General features: G+C 34.0%; 2 protein-coding genes, 3 non-coding genes and 2 pseudogenes across 5 annotated transcripts; all 7 read left to right on the top strand.

The window, feature by feature from the left end:
* Positions 1–1629: 1629 nt before the first annotated feature.
* Positions 1630–16033, top strand: LOC145640185 (uncharacterized). Its single transcript, XM_081691488.1, has 21 exons — positions 1630–2135; positions 2224–2309; positions 5024–5125; positions 5210–5316; positions 5416–5516; positions 5830–5917; positions 7910–7998; positions 8309–8448; positions 8555–8723; positions 8848–8983; positions 9084–9180; positions 10342–10471; positions 11357–11416; positions 11528–11640; positions 11741–11865; positions 12676–12900; positions 13082–13230; positions 13751–13914; positions 14632–14714; positions 14808–14893; positions 15443–16033. Exons 1-21 carry the CDS (start codon positions 1920–1922, stop codon positions 15584–15586), a joined length of 2610 nt encoding a protein of 869 aa, XP_081547614.1. The 5' UTR covers positions 1630–1919; the 3' UTR covers positions 15587–16033.
* Positions 16034–17958: 1925 nt separating this feature from the next.
* Positions 17959–21482, top strand: LOC145640243 (large ribosomal subunit protein uL22z-like). The gene is made up of 6 exons (XM_081691548.1): positions 17959–18095; positions 18254–18294; positions 20548–20778; positions 20874–20976; positions 21054–21121; positions 21207–21482. The coding sequence occupies exons 1-6, from the start codon at positions 18056–18058 to the stop codon at positions 21234–21236; spliced, it is 513 nt and encodes a 170-aa protein (XP_081547674.1). The 5' UTR covers positions 17959–18055; the 3' UTR covers positions 21237–21482.
* On the top strand, positions 18438–18572 carry LOC145566656 (small nucleolar RNA snoR74). The gene has a single exon (XR_014095467.1). It is a non-coding gene; the product is annotated as a small nucleolar RNA snoR74 (small nucleolar RNA).
* On the top strand, positions 19249–19378 carry LOC145566659 (small nucleolar RNA snoR74). Its single transcript, XR_014095468.1, has one exon. It is a non-coding gene; the product is annotated as a small nucleolar RNA snoR74 (small nucleolar RNA).
* Positions 19589–19717, top strand: LOC145566666 (small nucleolar RNA snoR74). The gene has a single exon (XR_014095469.1). It is a non-coding gene; the product is annotated as a small nucleolar RNA snoR74 (small nucleolar RNA).
* Positions 19816–19942, top strand: LOC145566670 (small nucleolar RNA snoR74; annotated as a pseudogene).
* Positions 20040–20166, top strand: LOC145566675 (small nucleolar RNA snoR74; annotated as a pseudogene).
* Positions 21483–23963: the final 2481 nt, after the last annotated feature.

Below are 23963 nucleotides of genomic sequence, written 5' to 3' on the forward strand. Positions count from 1 at the left end.
GGTGAGTTCATGAAGGAAGATTACTGTAAAATTAAAGATAGTAAAATAATCAACTAAATCAACATGTCATGCTCTAGGTCTATCAAAATGTTTTGACTCAAAAGCCATAATTGTTAGTTGTTCCAAGTTACAAGCTTAAATAGATTAAGGAAATTACCCTATGTGTTTTTACCTAAAATGGAGTGTTAAATGGACTAATGCATCGACAATTTGAGGTCGATCTTGCTATAAAATTTGAGGGGACCAATGTTTGAATTTAGAAAAGGTATTATGCGAGATTAGGCTCGGAGTCTAATCACTTATTGCAACACTTAGTATGTAGCTTAATTGTACAAATTAATGACTTACATTGTCAATTTCATAGTTATATCGATAATTTAATCAACAGATTTGTAAGTTAAATCGTCAATTTAGTGGATTAAATCAGCAATTCAATGCCCTATATGGACATTACAATATCTGATAATCAACACTTTAAAATCTTAATTAGCATTTTAATATCTAAATCAACATTTTAATAAACTTATATGAGCATTTAGATTGTTAATATCTATATTTTAATACTCGATATGAACACTTCAGTAGCTGATATCAACTTGTTTATTCTATCTCATTCATATAAATGGCAAAAACACGACTACCATGCAGTCTCTCATCCCCTTCATTTATCCTAAAATTCAAGCTCCTTTACCTCATCTACCTAGACCATCTCCTTCCTCATTTTCCTCTTATATATTTCTCTCCTTTTCAGATCAAATTTCTAATGACTCCCAAAAATTCATAATCTTCGCAACAACACCTTCCACATTCAACACCGTACCCAATGATGAAGAGGAAAAGACAAAAGTAAGTGAAGATGATGGATGGGAGGAGTCGAGAAGAGGAAATCAAATCTTCAAATTGGACTTGTTATTGAATTTAATTATGCAATTATTTGTAAATTTGCCTCTTTTGTAGGTAATTCAAGAATTATTGGATGATTTAAGTTTAATTGGAGAAATATTGGAAAAATGGTTGGTGTTGAGAGGTTTTGATTTAGAATTTGTAATGTGTAACTTGAAAAACTAGTTTGATGATCAGTTGGCTAATCTTTTGGTGCATGCTAGATAGTTTAATTATTAAAAGTTGTACACTTGTACAAAACGCATAAGACAAACAAAAGGGAACAGAGTTATTACTCCCTTTGTTTCAAAATAAACGCCCTAATTTATTCGAACATGTATGTCAACATTATCATTTTTTTTTTTGAGGGAAACATTATCATTATTTTGACCAATAATATTAGTAAATATTTTTTTAAGCTTCATGATATTTTTACTTATCAGTAAGTATAATTTTAAAAAGTTAATTCGAATACCATTTTCATTGAGAGATACAAGTATCCACACAACTAAGTACATAGGGTTTGTTCACATTTACTTAATCGAGCTGAAATGAACTACTAAACTGATTGGAGCTGCACTGAACTAAACTGAATAGAGCTAAAACGAATATTTCACTAGAGAAGGAAATTAGGACTTGAAATGAATTGAATTGATTCAAGCTGAACTGAATTGAAATTAAGCTAAAATAATCTCACGCATATTCATTTTGAAAGTGAGGAATTATACAAATACACGAGAATGAAGACAATACTCCGTATTATGTGATCTTCTTTGACTATATGAGAGTGTGATTAGGACTTTGATTTAGACTAATCTACCAAAAAAAACATAAAAAACACAAATAATGAAAAACACACTAACTGTAACTCTGTAACTGCTCATCAGTCATCAATCACTCAACAATCTCATCAATTAGGTAGAAACCTCCAAATTTTTCAAAATTTCCCACCTATTTATCAATCCCAAATTTCCTAGGGTTTACTTCATCTTCCTTAAATTTTCACAAATTGTCTGCAATTCTTCATCATTCTTCCAATGGCGATTTTCAGACTAAAATCTGGAGATATCTCCGCATTCAAATTACTGATTTCATTAACAATTTTGTATGGATTAATGTCTGTATTAGTATACTCTGTTCTTCATATGAAGTTTATCACACCTCTCGCCATTAACGCGCCTCTTAATCAATTCTCCGAAGCTAGAGCTCTTCAGCATCTTCGTGTGTTGGCTCAAGATATTGGTGGCCGCCAGGTTAGGGTTTTATGATTGATTTCATTTGTTTTTAATTTTTTTTTTCTAGATTTAATTTAATTTAATTTGGTAATTTTGTGATTGGTAGGAAGGGCGCCCAGGTTTAAAGCAAGCTGCTGATTATATTAAAGAGCAATTGAATTTGTTGAAAAATCGAGCGAATTCGAATTTGAGGTTGGTTTTTATTTGATTGCATTTTTGTTGATGGGATTGTAATCATGATTTTTGGTGTAAAAAAGTGGATGGATTTATAAATTTATTGCTTGTTCTTTGTGGATATTGATTACTCCGTTTTTTTTTTGTTTGGTTGACTATGGCCTACATATATTGAATTGGTTAAAGTTTGGAGTTGAGATATAATTGCTGTCAAATTGTGATAGTTATTAGTCGTCAATTTTATCATAAAGAATTTGATTATATTCACTTCCAATCTATATTGATATGGTGTGTTGATGTTTAATACTTGGTTTTCTCATGAATGCATTATTTTGACTGACACATTTGTTGAGATGCAACTTGACCATTTACATCTTTAATTGTATTATTGTATATTCAAAAATTTATTAGAACTTGATATTATGAAAATAAGCATTGTGTCACCATACACACTATACCTAATAACATTTACTTCGCATTTATTTTACGGAGTATTCTACTAAAATAAATTAAGTCAAAGATGGTACTTATTACTTTTTTTTCCCCTGAAAAAAAAAAATGCATCACTTGGTATTCCACATTAGTTGCAATGTCTACTTTTATAAAATATATACCTATTGCGCCTTATAAAATATATTATTTAACTAATACCTATTGTGCCTTTGACAAATTTGTAAGCTAAGTGATGCATTAAAAAAATAAAAAATCAGAGGGAGTATATGAAGAGTGTAGGTCTATGAATAAAGACACAACCCAAAATGATACACTTGAAAAATGAAAAATTGGAGAAAGTATTGTAATTTTTAGTATGACCTATATATTATGTAGTATGTAGTATTGATATTTGATACTCCTTTTGTTTTAAAATATTCTTAGAGGGTGTTCGGTGGTGAGCTTATGGGGGGCAAATTTAGAGAATTCGACCGATTTTAGTTGATTGACCAATACAATAAGCTAATTAGGGTGTTTGGTGGTCTACTGGTTTTGAGCTAATTCAACTCAATAAGTGTATTTCCAATAAGTTGCTTCGGCAGAATATTCATCACATTTAGGTAATTAAAGGTGACAATTATGCCCTCATTTAACACAAAACCCTACTAGAACTACCTGAAAAGCTTATTTTAACAAATTTGTAATTTTTTCTTCGATTATTACGTAATTTCTCTTTAAGTTTTTATCTTTGCTCACTATTTTTATTTCATAATTAGTGAACTATGCTACTTTAACAATTGTTCATACAAAAAATGATCTCACAACATCATCAATTAGATAATAAGTAGCAAATAATAATACTAATAATAATCTATATACACATATGTATAATATATTAACATACAAATTTCATATTCATTATTATCTACTCCTAATTGTATACACATATCATGTAAAATTGTAACTTTAGACTTTCTTTACAATTTCTAAGTCTATAAATACCTTTTTAATTAGTTTCATGTTAATACATTTTATATCCATAAAAATCCACAACATATCTATCTTTTTAACAATGACTAATCATTCACTATAAAATATGTCAATGTCTTTATTGGTCCTTTTGCATATTCAAATAGCTCTAAGCAATCAATTATTTACGAATATAATCAGCTAGTCATATAAGATAATATAATCAACTATTTACCAAACATGACCTTAGTTTTGAGCATGAAGTATAAGAATAGATGTTAAATATAAAATTATCAAAGAAATTGATCATAGTAAGAAAGAGAGATAATCATTGAGAAGAGAGAGTGTTGGGTTAGGGAAGGATAATATTAAAATTTAGTGTTAACTCATACAGAAAAAGTGAGTATACTCCTCTGTAAAAAACTTCTAAATTCTCTAACGCACAAAGTTTTAGTAGAGTATTGCTGGTGGGGTTTTGTTGAATAGGTAGCTAATGTTGTTTATTGTTTTTCAATTAAGAGAGTAGAGAGAGGAATAATAATAAAGATATGGATGGGAAATCAAACATCATTTATATTTGTGGTTCAAGGATTTCATGAGAAATAAGGAGATTTATACGGGACAAGGATTTGAGGAGAAATGAGAAGTTTTTTGTGGGTTACAAGGAATATTCATGCATGATTCTATTAGAATGAATTGCTCTTCTAGCATAAAAAAAAATAAAAATAAAAATGGGTGAAACATCTAATTTTTTTTATTGGAGAGAGTGGTAATATGTGAAGTACAACAAACTTTATCACAACCTCGAGAATGAACAAAAATGTTGCTTTAATGTGTGGAGGAGTTAAGAGTTACCTTTCTTTATCCTTTATTGACTTTCTTCTTAGTCAGAGATCTTCTATTACTCCATCCCTTACCCTGTAATCTAAAATGTGTTAAATGCACTTTTGACCTTAATCCTGAAAGGAAACAATAGTCTTATTAATTATTTGATTTTATCGTCACGACCTTGCATCGGTTGACAATTCTTTGAAAAATAAAGCAAATACCGATATGTATTTCTTTTCCTAACCAATGACATTGCTACTTTTCCTTTGGTTGGGTCTTAGGAGAAGTGAGGTCAATTTAGCCTTTCCAAAAGGCTAAATTGACCCACTCTATTTCTTTCCACCTTTGCTCATAATAAGTCTAAATCCAATGAAGCATTGTGTTTTTGTCTGGTATTTTAAGCTCAAAATAATCACTTATAATAATTAAGAATTTATGTTTGTAATTTTTTTTTTCCTTTGTGATTTTCGGTTTTTCTGACAAAGGGAATATGTTAATTGCAGGATTGAGGTTGAGGAAAATATGGTTAATGGGACTTTCAACATGATGTTTTTAGGTCACAGCATATCTTTGGCTTATAGAGCCCACACCAATGTTCTCATGAGGTATAACCGGTGCTCTTGGTTTGCAATTATATCGTTTAGGTCATATGGTTCAAGTTTGTAATGCTTCTCTCTATCTGGTAATAGAATATCATCGGTGAATACAACGGCATTTGATGCTTCAGTTTTAGTAAATGGTCATTTTGATAGTGCTCTTAACTCACCTGGGGCTGCTGATTGTGGTTCTTGTGTTGGTATGTATATTAGGAGCAAAAGTATATTAATAAATTCTAACTGGATGAATATTGAGCTATTGAGCTTTCAAACATAACTTTAATTATTGTAATCTGCAGCATCAATGTTGGAATTAGCAAGACTTATAGTTGATTCTGATTGGATTTCCCCTCGGCCAATTATATTTCTTTTCAACGGAGCCGAAGAACTTTTCATGTTGGTAAGTATGTTTTGAATTCCAAATGGGATTTCATTTATCCATGGTGTATATGTCGTCATCTATTTTATAGTTTGATATGAAGTGTCATATTTGCAATTTTCTATATTTAAGTGGTAAACATCATATCAATGCAATTTATTTTATTTATCATAAACAATTTAGTTTTAGTTATGAAGTAGAATTTGACATTTTGGATTTTACTTTCTCTAGAAAAGCACTATTTCTATATCGATATTTCTTTGTTTTCTTTTTTGTATTTATCCTATCTATGTATGAAAGTTTCATTCAATTTAATTTGTCTAAAATTTGTCAGGGTTCACATGGTTTCATCACCACTCACAAATGGCGTGACACTATTGGAGCTTTTATAAACATGGAAGCATCGGGAAATGGTGGCCCTGGTATGATTATCAACTCTACTTTTTGATATGAGTTAAAAGCTAAGGTGTAAGTGTTTGTTTATTTTACTTATATATTTGCTTTTATCTTTGTGTTAGTAGGTGTTTTGGTTTATCAGTAGAGAAAAACTTCTCCAGTTAAAAGAAAATAAATGTATGGGTGGGTCACTTGGGCACGTGGTTGGGTTTGAGGCTCAACTTCTATGGTAAGTTAAAATAGAAGCTCATAAAAAACCTACGTAAACTTCATTTGGGACAGAAGAAGTATCTTTTATAAACATAGAAGAAGTATCTTTTGGGTCAAATAAGGTATAAACTAGAATTTGGGACAGAAGAAGTATCTTTTAAAACCACAATAACAGTGTAACTTAATCATGGATGATCTTGTGTTACATTTGGGTCATTATAACCATCACCTAATATCATATACTTATTCTGCAATGAGCCATATGAGCTGCCTTGGGATTGGAATTTGGAAGATTAAGGGTTATTTCTGTTGATTCCATTTACAACAAATACGAGTTTGATAAAATGGATCATTGGTAGTGTTGTGGGATGCTTTTTTGGAAGTATAATTAAGGAGACTACACGTCTATCTTATGAACATCACCAAAAATAAATAGTAGCACTGGGTGGGGCACTCTTCTCTACAATGCTTAAGCTGACACTCTTTCTGTGGACAAAGCGATTTTTAGAGAGAGATTTTTTTTTTTGCTCTTGATGAGATGTCTTGTCTTCTCCCCTATGCTCTTGAAATGAAGAGTTATATATAGTCTACTAGTAGTGAGTTCTTCTAGGGTACCTTAAATCTTTCCTTGCCCGTGATTGGTCTGGGACTGGGATAAGATGACTTTACTGACTTTTGTCTCTACTTGCATAGTTGATGATTGTTATATGTTAACCAATTACTTATTCATTATTGGGCCCTATTTTCCCTGGAGCTTTTCTATTACTAGAACTGTCCGGGTTTATGCTTGTAAAGAGGACACGTGTATCACTCACTCTAATATGGGGATTCTTTTTGGAATATGCTTATTGCTTAACCCTAACTAAGATAAATACTGATTCGATTGAGTTGATTTAGCGTGCCAGATTTCATCACGCGATTGGAACAAGTGGCATCCCATTATTGATGCTACAATAGATAGGACATGAGTAACCACACTTGTGTTAGTTGTGGTTGTTAGGATATATATCCTCCAACCCCTATTAAACAATACATCAACCAAGAGTGGATGTCCCTTAATACATTCTAACTTTAAGTTTTTCCTCTCTATGTTCTCTTTGAAGTTGGGCTCCACAACCATCCCCCCTCTATATATATATTTCCCCCTGCTATTTCTCCGTGCTATTTCATGTTTTCAAGTAAACTTACTAAGGGACTGAGGTTGTAAGTTTTATGATGAACTCACTTAGTTATGAGTGTGCTTGCTATGCCCTCTCCTCCTTCCTCAATGCCAAACGTATGTTTGTGAGTGAAGTACATTGAGATGATTATTCAAAGTAGGCATGGGTAACCCGTGGGAAGTCAACAAATATAGGCTACATGTATATGACAGGCACGGATTTCTTTCTTGTGGTGGATGTGAATATGATCATATGGTGATTGTGGTGCATTATCATCTACTTCTTCCGTTCCACAAATATTGCACAATTACCACTTTAGGAAGTTTCATAGATATTGCAACATTTCCTTTTCACAATGGTCCTTATCTTTATTCCAAACTGTTCTTAAATCCGTGTCCCATCCCCATGTTGCAATATTTAGGGAACGGAAGAAGTATATCTTTGCATTATTCTGATGAGATTCTAATAAGTAATAATATGTTGTTCTCGGTCTTCCAAGATTCTTCTGCATTATAAATCACTGAAAATCATGTTGTTGATGTGTTATCTACTTGTATGATGTTGCATTACTGACAATATGAATTACAATCTTCTTTCCTTTATATTCTCTCCTTTCCTATGAATTACAATGTTCTTCTCCATGTACAGATGTAGTTTGCCAATCTGGACCTGGATCTTGGGCTTCTCATGTGTACGCTCAGTCAGCTGTATATCCTATGGCCCTGAGTAGTGCCCAGGTACAAAGACTTGTTTATGTAACTTGAATTTAATACTTGATGCCTGTTATTGTTTTTGGTGCGACTTTGCTATGGATAGCTTTTCTGTCGGTTGGATTGATCTTTTTTTTTTTTTTTTTTTTTAAATTGACACTAGACATAATTTGGTTAATGGTTATGCAGCCTCAGTGTTAACATACACGATTAATTCATGATCTGCATAATGCTTATATTACTATAAACTCTCGTGCTTCTTTTATTGTTAAATTTTAAAACTGTACTTGTGTTCGTGTTAGTTTGAAATGGCTCTTGTAACATGTTTATATTGCAGGATGTATTTCGGATAATTCCTGGCGACACAGATTACAGAATATTTGCCCAAGATTATGGGAATATTCCTGGACTTGACGTTATCTTTCTCCTCGGTGGTTACTTTTATCACACTTCCTCAGATACACTCGAAAGACTATTGTATGAATTAGAATTTGCTACTTTGGTACATATTTCTTTTTGTTGTGACGCTGAATTTAAATTAGCTTGGATGTTGCCACTTACTTCTATAACTTTCTGCAATTAGACCTGGAAGCATCCAAGCGCGTGGAGACAATCTTTATAGTGTAGTTAGGGCCTTTGCTAGTTCCTCTATGTTAATGAATTCTAGTGAACGCCAGTATTTCGAATCTGCTGCTCAAGGAACTGATGATGGTGAACGGGCAATTTTCTTTGATTACATGACATGGTTTATGGTATGATTCAAAGAAATGTTTCTTTTCTTTCATTGAGACCTGCATATACCACTAGCATGAGAATGCATGACCAACTATTCTTTCTGACAAATGACTCCATGCTTTGTTACCAATTATTTTTCAGGTCTATTATTCAAAAAGCGTTGCTGCAGTTTTCCACACTCTTCCAGTATTTGTGTTTCTTGTTGCACCAATCATCTTGCATTTGGCAAATTTTGAACTGCGTTCTTGTTTGAAAACCTACTTTGACTTCTTCAAAGGTATTTTACTGTTTAATTTTTTTTTACCAAGGTTCAAAATCTGTCTTAGCTATAGTCATACTTTTTGATAATTTTGATTGTTTCTGCCTACATTTTGCAGGGATGTTGCAACACTTCATTGCGATAATAATGGCAATTATGGTTCCAATGGTATTTGCAGTTTTAAGACTGCTTTTCTCTACTCATGCAATGAACTGGTAGGAGGTCATTACCAATAAATGTTATCCAAAGATATATCAATTGAATGTGAGATTTATTAATTTTTTGCAGTGACAAGCTCTCCCCCCCCCCCCCCCCCCCCCAATAAAAAAAAAATAAAAAATTGTGGATTCTCCTTTTATTGTATGTGGGGTATTGTTACTAATCAGCAATAGTTACTTCTTGGGACATGCTTTTGATGGTACACAAATTTTCTTGCCTGTTTCTATTTGAAAATCTAGTATATTAATCTATTAAGTTGTTATTATATGATGATTGTGGAGAAGATCCCATAGATAGATATTTCAGAATCAAGTAAATAATTTAGATTAGTGTTGGATTGGATTGTAGGGAATATTTTGGGTGGGAAGGCACTGGTACACCGGTAATTGCTATATTACTCCGACTCTTCATTTCTCCTCAAATACCTTTGTCGGGTCGGGTACTTGACACTTGGACATGGGTATGACAGTTAGACACTTCATTTTGGACTAAATTTTGCATGTTGTGTATTTATTGTTTTCTTCTTCATTTTAAGTTTATTTCAGAACACACCTAATCAAGTTGAGTGGAGACTTAGTATCTTTAAACTGCTGGATGTGTATCTAACAAGGGCCTTTAAAAGCCCTCTAATACTGCCTCCGTTTCATATTATTTGCAACGATTTGACATAAAGTGTGAGTAGAAAATGTCTAATCGTTGCAAATAATATGAAACGGAGCCAGTATGTTACTTTGACATCCTGTTTACATTGGGTGTCGTGTGTCAGATCCTTTGATACTTTAACACAACACATAACCCGAATATGTAGTGGTCTTGTATGAAATTTTATTAAATCTAGAGTGTAAGAGGATCCGACACTGTGTCTGACACGATACCTTAATCCGAGTCTGAGCAACATTAGGCCCTCTGTGTTTGTTTCATTTGTTTTTTTAAGAATCTTTGTCTTCTATAAGACCTGATGACTACCACATAATATGAAAATGGAGAAATTGGAGACTATATATTGGCTTTTAAGTTGTCATAATCTAGTATTTAGGTTGAGTTGTTTGATTCGTTGAGACTGGTACTTGATCTTGACTTGCATGATAACATGTTTCATCATCTATAATTTCCTTTATTCCCCACTTTCGTGGTTTTATTAACTATGTACTTTACAGGTTTGCTAATCCGTATCTGGCTTTCATGATGTTTGTCCCATGTTCTGTTGTTGGTCTGCTTTTACCAAGATATGTGTGGAGATGCTTTTATCTTTCTGAAGAGATATCAGCTCAGAAAATGTCAAGAGAGGTGCTCCTGTAACTTCCATTTTTTTGTTTTCATTTCCTTTATTTCAGGGGGGGGTTGGGGGAGGAGGATAGACGAGATAGCACTGGTGCTTTGACTGCTATTCTCTGGGTATTTGGGTAATAGTATTCTATGTAGACCCCTTAAACTCCAAATCTGACCCAATTCGTGTTTTTCCCTTCTTTTGGTGTATGTATCATCTCATCTAGACCCTAAATGTAGCCTGAAAATCAACTTTAGTCTTTCAACATGTGTCTTCTTATTTTCCCAGTCTTACATTCTTCCAAGTTGAACCATCTTCACAAATCCAATATATTTTGTCGTTGTGCAGGGTTGTCTATCTAATCTTGCTCCTGTATTTGTTTACTTTGTTGTATAAATGAATGCCTGTTGCATGATTTGAAGTGTGAACTATGTTGTTGATGGGACAGCACACTTTATAGCATTTACAAAAATACGGAGTATTTGTGCATGGCAGTACAAATCATGGCCAATTTCCCATCGTAAACGAGATGCAGTCTGAATATGAGACCTGGCCCAGACCTTATGTAGTAAAAGAAAAGTTTCTGATAATTCCAAATTTTCTATCTTAAGTTGGGGAACATGGTTTACCTTTTTTTGTTTTTTTTTTGGTCATAAAATTGCAAGTGCTGCTTCAAGACACTGTATTAAGATCTTGTCCCCTTTACTGTTGACTAATGACTATCTGCTCAATTTCTTCTGGCATTTAGTAATTTTTTACCAGGAAATTTCCTGGCAGACAATATTTTTAAAGCTGTTTGCTGCATTTTGCTATGCACATTTTGAGAATGGATTCAACCTGCGTTTATTGTTATGCTACCAAAATATGAGTTCAGTTCTCTTAAATTGAGCATTGATTTGCTGCAGGCACAAACTAATGAAGCAGGTTTTTATGGAGCGTTTGGATTTTATGCTTTGTTAACTATGGTATGCTCCAGCAATCATGATTTCTGATCCTTAATTTAGATAAGGCATTACCATTCCAATGATTTTATTTTACTTGAAAATTTTGAATTTGCTCACCTTACAGTCTTGCAGGTTTATAATCTTGCTGGTCTTAGTGGGGGCTCCTTAACCTTTTTCACGTCAATGTCCATGCTGTTAGCTTGGATATCTACTCAATTTCTCTCCTATCGTGAGCATTCATTGAGGTTGATGTGCTTTCTTGAAGTTTTAATACAAATAACACAGCTTTCACCTTCTCAACCATTTCATGATGACTGCCCTGATATTTTGATGAATTTATTTTAGGTCAGTGGTGGTCTATATGCTTCCTTTGTTGCCATGTTTAACATATTCGGTCTACTTTGGTGGGTTTATTACACAATTTCTGATCGAGAAGATGGGTATGATTGGCTCTGTTCCACCACCATATGGTGAGTATGAATGTATGATTTTATATTAATTGGTCAGTTGGTCCCATATTAGTATCTGATTGGATTTTGAGAAAACGTTCAGAAATTAACAGCTAGAGTAATTCCCAGTCTTTGTACTAGAAAGTACGATATTATATCCAAGTGGTTGGTTGGTCTTATATTAGTATCTGATTAGACTTTAAGAGACAATTACAAAACTAACACCTAGAAAATTCCCAACCTCTGTACTGGAAGGTTTTGGTTAGTAGCAGTAGAATACTTAAGATTGCGTTCTAACTTCTAAGTCCTACCTAGACTTGGGGTGGGTAGCTGCAATCTGAAGATATTGAATTATTCTAAGAGGTAAGCTGGTAGCTTACATTTTGGGGTTGGGGGGGGTGGGGTGGGAGAGATAAGAGAACCCCAATATTGTGCATCATGAGAATTAATTTCTGCATCTCCTTGCTGAAAGATGGGAAGGACGCCAGGGTAGAAGCAGTTGGATGATGTCCAAAGGTAGATATGATGAGTTGCTTACTATGTAGGACCAATAGCTTTAAGTATGCTGTAGAATCTACAATTGCCTCAAAAATATCTGATAAATCAGAGAGAGAGAGAGAGAGAGAGAGGATTTCCATATTTTTAATGTAGTGCCGGATAGAATTTGCTTCTATCAGAAAGGTTAGGCTTGCCATGTTTGGAATGGGAAGGAGAGATAACTAGGCTAATTATTTATAAAATAAGTACTGTAGTTTAAATTTTTTTTTTTTTTTTTAATTAAACCTTATATCAGTCCTAAAAAAGTCCAAATTATTGTTGCTTTGGTTGCAGGATACTATGTGCCGGACATTTTAGTGGCAGCAATGATTGGTGTTGTAATTGGTTGGTGTGTGGGTCCATTGCTCCCTGTTATTGGTGACTGGTTAGGCCGATCCTCAATAATGCAGGCCTTGCTGCAGCTTAGTGTGCTTGCCCTGGCTCTTTCATCAGGGTTCTTTCCTTACAGTGTGGATGCGCCTAAAAGAGTTGTAATGCAGCATACGATTTTAACCGCAGGTATTTTAACAGACTGGAGTTCTAACAAAATATATGCTGTATTTTATTTTTGCGTTTCTGTCCTTTTTATGAAAGTGTCGGAAAAAAAAAGCCACTGTAAACTTAAAAAGCCATTGAATCACAGAATGATGGTTTGCTAAAGCTAGGTGATCCAGTTCTGAAGTTTGTTTGCTTCCAACAGATTCAATGCAGCTTTTGGACTCGAGCTATGTATTTAGTGTTGTAGATTCAAATTCTCTGTCTTTTCTTTTCAAGTATGCTAAGGAGGCGTCGGAACATCCTCAAATTGGTTCAGAATATTCTTTCCAAACCATGAGAGACAGATGGCTTGTAAGTGTTTATAAATATATTGTATTGTTTTGTTATTTGAGCTTCATGTTTAGTATAGTTTGCCCTAGTTTGGATAATTTCCTCACTTGCTTGTCTCCGTTGTTTTGGATGTATTTGCTGCTGTATTCACCAATAATACCAATTGCATATTTGTCAATACACAAGTAATTAGGTAATCACCAAAACGCTGAGGCTTTTAGATTATTATAATGATGTACTATATGTGTGAAAAATACATTGGTTATCTATATACTAAAGTAAATTCCAAGACTATATTCAATATATTGCTTTCATTAGAAATTACTTTTTTGATGATTAATTTTTGTTCAACCTGTGCTTACAACTTTAAAGGCAATCATTTATTTAATTACTAGCTTAATGTGTAAAGGAGAGAATTTTAGGAAGGAAAACCTACTTTAGTATTATGTGTAGAAGTTTGAACACCGTTTATGAATGACCTAATGTCTTACTATACATCATGCATTATCTTCATTTCATGAATCTTGCGGTTTATTTACAGGCACTTTTTCCGGTATCAAATTTGCTCTCAAGAAGCTTGAAGTTCCCAGTCAGACATGAAGAAATCTTGGAGAAGTATAAGTCTTTTCCTTATTTGTCAACTGTTGAGAGGGAAGAGATTTCTGATACTGGTATTCGCAAAGTTCACCTTGAACTAAATTTAGGGTAAGTGCTACTGTGCTAGGCTGCTCAAATTTGAATTATCTACTAGAATTAAATTCTGCTGATGCCTGCATATTTTTTCATACAAAAATAAAAATATTTAAAATCTTGTTGTATTGTTGGTGTGCAATACTGAGGTTTCAACTACAACTGCTTTGTACCCAACTGTTTGTATATTGAGAAGCATATAAGCTGTGTTTGCAAAAGGTAGTAATAAAAATGGTTCACTTAAGCTGACTGAAAACAACCAACAAGTCATCCATCATTTCAAAGCTGGTTATACATGGATCTGTTATCATTTTCTCATGAAATTGTTTAGCATCATACATCAATGTTCACTGATAAAAAAAATAAATAAATACTACCTCCGTTACACATTATGTGCAACGATTTGATATAAAGCAGAGAGGGAAAATGTCTAATCGTTGCACATAACCTGTAACGGAGGTAGTAGAAGATTGCAATTATTATTGATTTTTAAAATTTCCTTTTCTCCTAATTAAAGAGTCTGCAATTTGGTTGCACCTAAATGTGTGCCATGGAAAATTTAGCCATTTAGGTTTGAAACATTTTTTGTCAAGATAGTGTGGTAGCAAAGACGTTGAGTTCATTCTTTAATTTAATGTGATATTAGTTTTTTAAATGGGCTGAGGGGCAGCTTGTGGGGCAAGCTTTTAAGCTGGGTATATGTAAAAGCTACTGACTTCCTCTCTTTTCCAGATCTCTGAAAGAGGTATGGGTTACTGTCCTCAATGTTACTGGTCCATTATCTGGTTGGTCATTCGCTGATAAGACATTACCAGGTACTTGTTGCTGATGCATCTTCTCTTGTAATTCTTTTTACAAAGTATGTTTTAACAATTTTGTGTGAACCTTCCACTATTATTGATCTGCAGCTCCGGAAACAATTGACGGTGGTCCTCCTTCATACATATGCAGACTTAGTGGTGCTAGCTTTGAGAAGTGGGCCTTCTGGTTGGAGGTAAAGTCCTAGATCTTGCATATATGTTAGTATCACTTTCTCCATTGGATTACCATATTCAATAGTGAGGCCTGGTGTCATCAAGAACACTTTTCCTAAGTTCTTGTCTATACTGTTTGAATAGAAAGAAAGAATCTTTGTAATATAGATGTGATGCTCTTCAGTGCCAAGCCTCCGATTTTATCTTGAAATTTTACATCTATCTTAATCCAAATCCTGTATATAAGCTTTCATTTTTTTTATTGAGTGTTGTCATGTAGATGTGTATTGATGTATACGGTAAATTTTTTATACTGTGCCCGTTACACCCTTACACTGCAATGAATCATGCCATCTTTAGCTGTCATTTATTTCCTGTTTCTGAACTAGAACAAGCCATTATTGATTTTGATGTTATCCTCACTTGCATCTGTAATTTAGTTTTTACAATATTGTGCCGGAAATCATTTCACAACACCCTGCACATAAGATCGGAACAATTGAGCCAAAATTCAGTCCATTTTCGATCTAAAAATTTATCTTCCTGATCACTGAAGTGTTATGTTGCAGGCTAATAGTTCAGAACCTCTAAGAGTAGAAGTTGCTGCCCTGGACCAACATTTGTTGGAGTCAGCCAAGGATATGAAACATCGTTTCCCAGAATGGATAGACATAGTTGCTTATACGAGTTTTATGTCCAGTTATACAATATAGATCACAACTTGGGGCAGCACATGAATGGAGGCTCACATTTTTTGCAGCCTGTCATGTGTAGCAATAGCCATGTCGAAGCTTTGGCTGTTCTCATAGAGAGACGCTTTCCATATTTTGCATTTCTTGTCAAGACTGCAGGGGACGGCCTTAGCTTTGAAATGGCTCCAACAAGAAACAATTGCAACGGCATCCTGCATCTCATGGTGTTTTATTGACAAGGCCAATCAGTTATGCCCCACATTGTAGAAATAGTTTCGGTTCTTTTAGTAGTGATTAATTTAATCAATGTCATAAAAATAAAACTAAACTTATTGCTACATCTTCAAAGTCGCCAATGCTTTTATATACCTTTTTTTTTTTGCTCATAAATTTCACTGTATCTGATGTATACAAATGTACAATACAAGTACTTTTTATCAAGATATAATAAAGTCATGTTCCTATTTAGTATAATTGCTTAATTGGTCTCAAACCATCTAACATTTGTTGATGCTTATTGAATGGTATTTTCATTCTCTTAGTGCTCTAAATTTACTGTATTAGTTGTTTCATTAAAAAAATGGGGGACTAGGTACAGACCTACAAGATGAACCTGAGTCGAGAGAGACATTAAAGTTAGTTGCCAAACAATATACTCCCTTTGTTTTATAAGATGTTACACTTTGATTGACAAGTAATTTAAGATGAATGAATTGACTTTAATATAAAAAGATTTAAAGGGTTTTTTTTTTTTTTTTTTTTTTTTTTTTTTTTTTTTTGAGAGTAAGAAAAAAGAAAAACATTAGGAATTTCTCCTCACGAGTGGAATTCCTAATGCATCAGAGGAAATAATAGGGTACAAAGATCACGAAGTACAAAGAGTAATGTCCATGTTATCACTAACAAGATGACCTACATTTGCGATCGAATATGATGCTCTGTTTATTTCTCTATAAACATGGTGAATATCCCTTTGTTGAAACCTTTGAGAAGATTGAGGATGTAAGCGATGATGTGATCAATTTGCCATGGAACGAACCAAACTCCTTTAACTGCGTTGATTACTAGGAGATTATCCCTTTTGATGACTAAATGCTGAATCCCGTGTTGAAGAGCGAAAAGGATGCCTTTTTGAAGAGTTGTAGCTTATGCAACAAAAATAGTGGTGTTGCCAAGGTTGAAGGTGCAAGCTGCAATAAGGGAAACCGGTGTTGTCTCTAATGATGACACCTGCTGCTGCTAAGTTGTTTTTTAGTGAACCGTTGAATTTGAGTTTGAAAGAGGTTAAGGGGGGATTGGGGTATTAGAACATTATAGAGCCTTGTATAGTATGTCTAATTTATTCATGAATACGGTGGTATTCCTAAAGATGACTTTGGGTTGGGTCCGCTTACCACCCAGTCTTTATTAGCACAACTCAACACGGTAAGCCTAGCCTTAACCCGAACTGTTAAGGATTGGGTTGGGCTTGGATTTTTTAAACCCGCTTTAGCACATGTTAGGCCCATGGGCTAGCTTGTCAAGCATGAGGCTCAAAGCCTATTAAAGCATGATCGTATCCTTACCTTTTGCACAGACTTTCATATGTGGCTAGCCACATTGTGTCCATATATATATATATGTGAAAGAATGGTTGAGGTTACTTGTTAGGGTTACTTGGTCAGTTAGAGGTTACTCATTCAGTATTGGTTACTTGATTAGTTAGGGCTTACTCAGTTAGTCAGAAGTTACTCACTCGGTCTGGGGTTACTCGATCGGTCAAGGGTTACTCAATCAGGGGTTATTTGGTTGGTCAGGGGTTACGCGATCGGTTAGAGGTTACTCGTGTGTTAGCTGGCCACATGGTATGACCAGCCACTCACAAACATTGATGTAACTTTATACTTATAATTTCCCTTTTTGTAAATATTTTACTATTTTCGAGCCTACTATTGTTGGGCTGGTCCTATACAACCCATGACCCGACTCAGCCCAACCAAAAAAGTTTTTTTTTTTTTTTTTTTTTAAGATATTCCAAAAGTTATATTTAGGGTCTGTTCTCATTGACTGAACTCAGCTGAACTAACTGAACTGAACTGAGCTGAGCTGAACTGAACTAAACTGAATATTTTATAAGAGAAAGAAATTAGGAGCTGAACTGAACTGAATATTTTATAAGAGAAGGAAATTAGGAGCTGAACTGAACTGAGCTGAGCTGAGCTGAACTGAATTTCAACGTATGAAAACAGGCCCTTAAATATTCCATCTACACTCCAAAACCTATTTCCATTAATTAGAAATACTACATATACAAATCCTTTCCCTTGGTTATTGGGCTAATTAATAATAGCCCAACATCAAAATCACATCAGTCAATGGGCTTCCATTAAAAAATAAAAATGTCCTATAAAAACCCTAATTCCTACAAAACCCTAATTCTCTCCCAGTTTAAGAGCCACCGTCAATTGTGTGTGGTTTCTTCATTTTTCTCTCTCATCACCAGCCGTCGTCATGGCTCCTTACTCCAAAGAACCCGATAATCCCACTAAATGTATGTATTTCTTCAATTTTTGTTATTCGATTTATCTCTTGTATTTTCTCATTGATTTATCTTCTGTGTTATTTTGAACAATCTTAATTAATTTCAGCATTTTTTTTCTCATTTTTTGCTAATTTTTTTTATATTCAAATCGTTGTTTGTTTATGCAGCTTGCAAGGCTAGGGGTTCAGATCTCAGATGCCATTTCAAGGTAATTTCACTAATTCTCTACTTTAAACTTGTTGCATTTTATTAGTCTTTTTAATTTGTTTGCTAATTAGTTTGTTGTGTGATTTAAGTATGTTTATTTTGATGTAATTTTAAAAATATAAAAAAAAAATGAAAAACCTGATGATAAAAGCAGGGTCCTATTGCCAATATTGTGAATGGGTCTCTCGTAAACTTCAGGGAAATTAAGTGTGCATTGTTCTTGGGTGAACCACTGGAGTTTTTTCTATGATAGCAGGTTCAGTAAACGATGCTACATTTTTGCTTATTTTCATTGTAATTAACTCAGTTTTTGTGTGAGATTAATGGGTCTTAGTTAGAAATAAGCCATTTTACTTGTTTGTGTGTTAATTTTAATATGTCTGAAATAAATTGGAATTTGAAGGCTAGGGTAATGTGAAAGTCTCGACTTTAGTCGTAAGTAGTATTCGAATATTCTGAGTAAATTATGTGTACAATACTACCTGTTTTCATAATTGATTAAAATGTGTTAGTCTAGTTAGGAAGCTAATTGGTATTATCAAGCTTCCTAGGTAGTGTAGGGCTAATGCGAGTCTTGTTGGAGATTGCAACTGATTTTGGGTTTTTGAAGGAAGCAACTGTGTTTTTATAATAAGTGGAATTATTTTTTGATTTATTTTAAGGGTTAAATTTTGTATCAAAGGTAGTGTGCATTAGGAGCGATGATAATATGCAAGGTGGTGTTATATTTTGGTACTTTCGAATACTTGGGAGCTTCAACGATAATATGCAAGGAAATAGAAATTCATTCTTATTGGGTTAATATTGTTTTTGTTCAGTGGCTGAAAGTTTATGAGACATTGACATTAGAGATAGTATATTATGTATGTATTTGAAGTGAATTCTTAAACGATTGGGGTTTATGTGTGCTTTGCTTTGATTAATGTCAATTATTTAGCTGGGATTAAACCTGATGAAAAAAGCAAGGCTCTATTGTATTTCAGAAATGGGGCTTCCGTAAACTTCAGGGATATAGAAAAGCATCGTTATTGGGTGAACCTCTGTTTTGTGTAGTGGCTGAAGGTTCAGTAAATGATGAAACATGCACATTTAGAGTCCAAATGCAATCTTTGTGATTGTAGGGATTTCTTAGTGTGCTTTATATACTTTAATTTCTGTTATTTAGCTAGGATCAAACCTGATGAAAAAAGCAAGGCTCTGTTTAGAGTCCAAATGCAATCTTTGTGATTGTAGGGATTTCTTAGTGTGCTTTATATACTTTAATTTCTGTTATTTAGCTAGGATCAAACCTGATGAAAAAAGCAAGGCTCTGTTGCATATCAGAATGGGGCTTCCGTAAACTTCAGGAAAATTGAAATGAATCGTTATTGGGTGAACCTCTGTTTTATTTAGTGGCTTAAGGTTCAGTAAATGATTAAACATGCACATTGGGAGTTCATATGCAGTCTTTGTGACTGTAGGGGATTCTTGGTGTGCTTTAATTACTTCAATTTTAGTTGTTTAGTTAGGAATAAACCTGTCGAAAAAAGCAAGGCTCTATTGTATTTCAGAATAGAGCTTCCGTAAACTTCAGGAAAATTATTTCCATCGTTTTTGGGTGAACCTCTGTTGTTTTGGTGGCTGAAGGTTCAGTTAATGATGAGACAAGCACATTAGGATTTCCAATACAGTCTTTGTGATTGTAGGGAATTCCCAGTGTGCTCAAATACTTCTAATTTGGATATCTAGCTTGGAATTGACCTATTGAAAAAAGCAAATTTGTGTTGCATTTTCAAACAGGACTTTTGTTAAGTTTAGAAAATTGAAATGCATCATTATTGGGTGAACCTCTGTGATGTTAATGACTTATGGTTCAGTAAATGGTGAAACATCACAATTACAAAGTTAGATTTTTTTTTTCTTTTTGTGAATATTGGGAATTTGATTTGCTCTATTACTAGTATGATCTATTTTGTATCTACTCCTAGTTATAGTTTGGTTTAACCTAAATGTAAAATGCAATGTTGGGTTGCATTTTAGAAGATAGAATAGCAGCATTATTTTGTTTACTTGCCGCAAATTAAGTGGATGATGCATTATATATACATTATGAAGGGGCAAATCTTATGTATGTTTTGTTTTGTCCATAAATTGTATCTGGTGGTATATATTTGGGCTGTAAATCTTGTGCTGTTGGATTGAGATCCTGCTGCTTTATGTGAATTTATTTTGTTTGCATACAAACTAATGAGTTTTTTCTGCTTGTTTATTGCAGAACACTAGGGAGACTGCCTTTGCTCTTAGAAAGATGCCTTTGAACAAGGCTAAAAGGTATCTGGAGGATGTCTTAGCTCACAAGCAGGCTATTCCTTTCCGTCGCTTCTGCAGAGGTGTTGGCAGGACTGCTCAAGCAAAAAACAGGCACTCCAACGGTCAAGGTCGCTGGCCTGTTAAGTCAGCCAAATTTGTTCTCGACTTGCTGAAGAATGCTGAAAGCAATGCTGAGGCATGTCATTTCTGAGCTGAACTATACTTTCTAGTTGATAGAGTTTACATTGATGAAAATCTTTTAATTGTCCTAACTTTTTTATCCATTTGCAGATGAAGGGTTTGGATGTGGATTCTCTCTACATCTCTCATATCCAAGTTAACCAGGCCCAGAAACAAAGGCGTCGTACTTACCGTGCTCATGGGCGTATCAACCGTATGTATTGCTGTTACTGTGTTGGGTGATTTATTTACATTGATTGTGCCAATTCTCAACTTTAATTTCTTTTACAGCCTACATGTCTCATCCATGCCACATAGAGTTGACTTTGTCTGAGAAGGAAGAGGCAGTGAGGAAGGAGGTAGTTTGCTATTTTCTTTGTTCCTGCAATGCTCATGTTTATGAATTCTCTCTTTATTTTTCTTACTTGAATGTTTATTTTGCAGCCCGAGTCCCAGTTGGCTACCAGCAAATAGAAGACTAACAAGCCTCTCAAGTGTTTTAAGCATATTATCGGTGTAGCCTTGAAACAAATTTTGGGGTTTCTTATATTTTGTCATCTTGGTTTTGTAGACAAGATTTCATCTAGATTTACTTGTTCAATAGCACATTGTCCATGGAGAGCGGAGAATATCTAGTTTTTTTCGAGGAAAGTAACCCTGCTATTTTTGTTAGCTCTTTTAATGCAGTGCTATATATGCTGCCATTTTATTCTGCTTTAATAGTTTATGCTTGCTTATTGAAATAGAATTTCTCCATAAATACACAGTATAGAATGAACGATAATCCTAGCAGTGTTGAACTCTTAGCACTTCCTTGTTGGGATGTGCTCAAGCGGTCGTGGAAGACCTCTTTTGTTTGCAAACATGTGAAAAATATTCGATGAGATTGTTTGACAGTAGTATTTCGCATGTCCTTTATAGCATTCTCTTCAATTTAAGGAGCAAGTAGAAGCACAAATTATGAGTTCATCATATTGAGCATATTGGAAATGAAAAGGAAAAAATAAGGGGGAAATGAACTAATAAGCTCTTACCTTTTAAATTGTTTAGTTTAACCCGTGTAATGAATCACCAACACTTTGTGATATCTATTACTCCTAAATAATGGTAAGTGTTACCCTCCCTAACTTGCTAAATAAGCGCTTATTTACAATAGTTATTCCTAACTTTCTAAACATGCTATTAGCAACAATAATTATTTAATTGAATTGTTTTCCAACAAAAATAATTTTACTTTATCATTATTCACCTATACTAGGAGTAAATGGATTTATGGACATCACTATCACCTAAAGTATTGGTGATTCTTTCACTGTTACATTATTTAATTACAAATTAGTATGTGGCCCGTTGGGTCAATACTTTAATTAAACCTTGTCATTATATATACTAATAATTTTTTTTTAATTAAACCTCGTGATTTGTAATTGTATACTTCCCAAAACAAAATATGTTTCACTATCACCTTTTTCAAGTTCGACATGTCAGTAATATGCGCCACATGTCATTTTCACATGCTTATAACAAGAATTGAACTCCAAGACCAACAAGTCTTAAGTTAAAATTTTACCATCTAAGTCATTTTATTAATTGTATGTTTTTATCCAACAAAACTATATCTAACTTAGATAAGTTAATTTGTGTCTTATTATACAATTTGTTTCCATTATGTAATGATTGAGTTTGACAACTAAAAATTGTGTATAGCAAGACTTAAACTCGAAACCAACAAGTCTTACTGTTTAAACAGTCGAATTATATTAGCAAATCAAACAAGTACAAATTAGCAACTCGGGGCATCGCCCGGGCCACACACTAGTTGTTGGTTGAATGAGAGGTGATTGGCATAATAAGAGGTTGAATAGATAATAATGACGTAAATTAAGGGGGTCTACGTGGCACAAAGAAGTTGAGTAGATGATGTGGCGTAACTAGAGGTGTTAATTCGAGTGTCCAGGTCGGATCAGGTCTATCTTTAAACTGGAGTCATGATAATTTATCATATACATGCAAATCGAAATCAAAATCCCATAATTTTTCATATTGTTTTTTGAATCGTGTGGTTTTTACACCTCTAGGCATGATGAATTGATGAGTGGTTAAGTTGATTTGTATTTTCTCGTTGACGACGTGTACATTAGTTCCTACGAGTACTTCCTATTGACTTTCTTTCATACAAGTCAAACTAAGCCCGCATTGGCATAAAAACTCATATAAATCAATCCTCTTCTCCAAAATCACTCCAAATTTTACGCAACTCACCGGGAAAGTATATCGTCGCCGATTTCAATCTCAGGTAACATTCTCATTCAGAATTCATAATTTTTTTCCCCAGCAATTAATTTTCGATCTTCTTTTGCTTCAGATCTCGAAAATTAGGGATTTCAATTGAACAAAACTTCAATTATTTCGTTTAATTTTGTTAGGGTTTTGATTGCGAACAATGGATTGGCAAGGGCAGAAAGTTGCGGAACAATGGATGCAAATTCTTCTGCTAGTTTCAGCAGCAATTGCGTTTGTAACTGGTTATTTGATGGGTTCATTCCAATTGATGGTGCTAATCTATGCAGGCGGCGTCGTTTTGACTGCATTGATCATCGTCCCAAATTGGCCATGGTTTAATCGTCATCCTCTCAATTGGCTTGACCCGACCGAAGCCGATAAACACCCGAAGCCTCAACCAGCTGTGAGTTCTGCAAACAAGAAGAAGAACAACAAGCAAAAGTAGAGGAATTTGATGGAAATAAATTGAATTTATAGGTTATAAGTTTCTGCCCATTAATCGTTTGATTATGTTGTTGTGATCACGTTGTTTATTGTTTTAGTGGAGTTTTATATGATTGTTTAAGATGGCAGGAATTGATTTTGGTTATATGAGCTAACAACTTACCATATGGAAATTTTAGTGTTATGTTATAAATGGGTTTATTGGGAAGTTTTGGTTATTGCTTAGGTTTTTCGTGGCTTGAATCGAGTATTTGATGGTTTGGTTGTTGAATGTTGAGTGAAATATGCTCCTTGGTTGTTTAATTGCTAAATTGCATTGTATTCTCGTGATGAAGATAGCACTATGAAAAATCTGTTATGCGGGTATGGGTATTGGCGGCTTGGATATTATAGGGTATTTCAAGTTAGCTTTAAGTGTATGTCCGAAATCTTTGAATGTAGGTATTGTCTTTGAACTTGGAGATGGCATTGGAT

The sequence above is a fragment of the Chenopodium album genome, chromosome 1 (assembly GCF_948465745.1).
Source record: "Chenopodium album chromosome 1, dcCheAlbu1.1, whole genome shotgun sequence".
NCBI classification, from domain to species: domain Eukaryota; kingdom Viridiplantae; phylum Streptophyta; class Magnoliopsida; order Caryophyllales; family Amaranthaceae; genus Chenopodium; species Chenopodium album.

Bases quoted from the DNA above. Each gene is read 5' to 3' on its own strand.
- LOC145640243 (XM_081691548.1), top strand. From the start codon at position 18,056: ATGGCTCCTTACTCCAAAGAACCCGATAATCCCACTAAAT. The intron at 18,096-18,253 runs GTATGTATTTCT...TTGTTTATGCAG, and splicing joins ACCCGATAATCCCACTAAAT to CTTGCAAGGCTAGGGGTTCA. The intron at 20,779-20,873 runs GCATGTCATTTC...ATCCATTTGCAG, and splicing joins ATGCTGAAAGCAATGCTGAG to ATGAAGGGTTTGGATGTGGA.
- LOC145640185 (XM_081691488.1), top strand. From the start codon at position 1,920: ATGGCGATTTTCAGACTAAAATCTGGAGATATCTCCGCATTCAAATTA. The intron at 5,317-5,415 runs GTATGTATATTA...TGTAATCTGCAG, and splicing joins TGATTGTGGTTCTTGTGTTG to CATCAATGTTGGAATTAGCA. The intron at 8,724-8,847 runs GTATGATTCAAA...ATTATTTTTCAG, and splicing joins ATTACATGACATGGTTTATG to GTCTATTATTCAAAAAGCGT.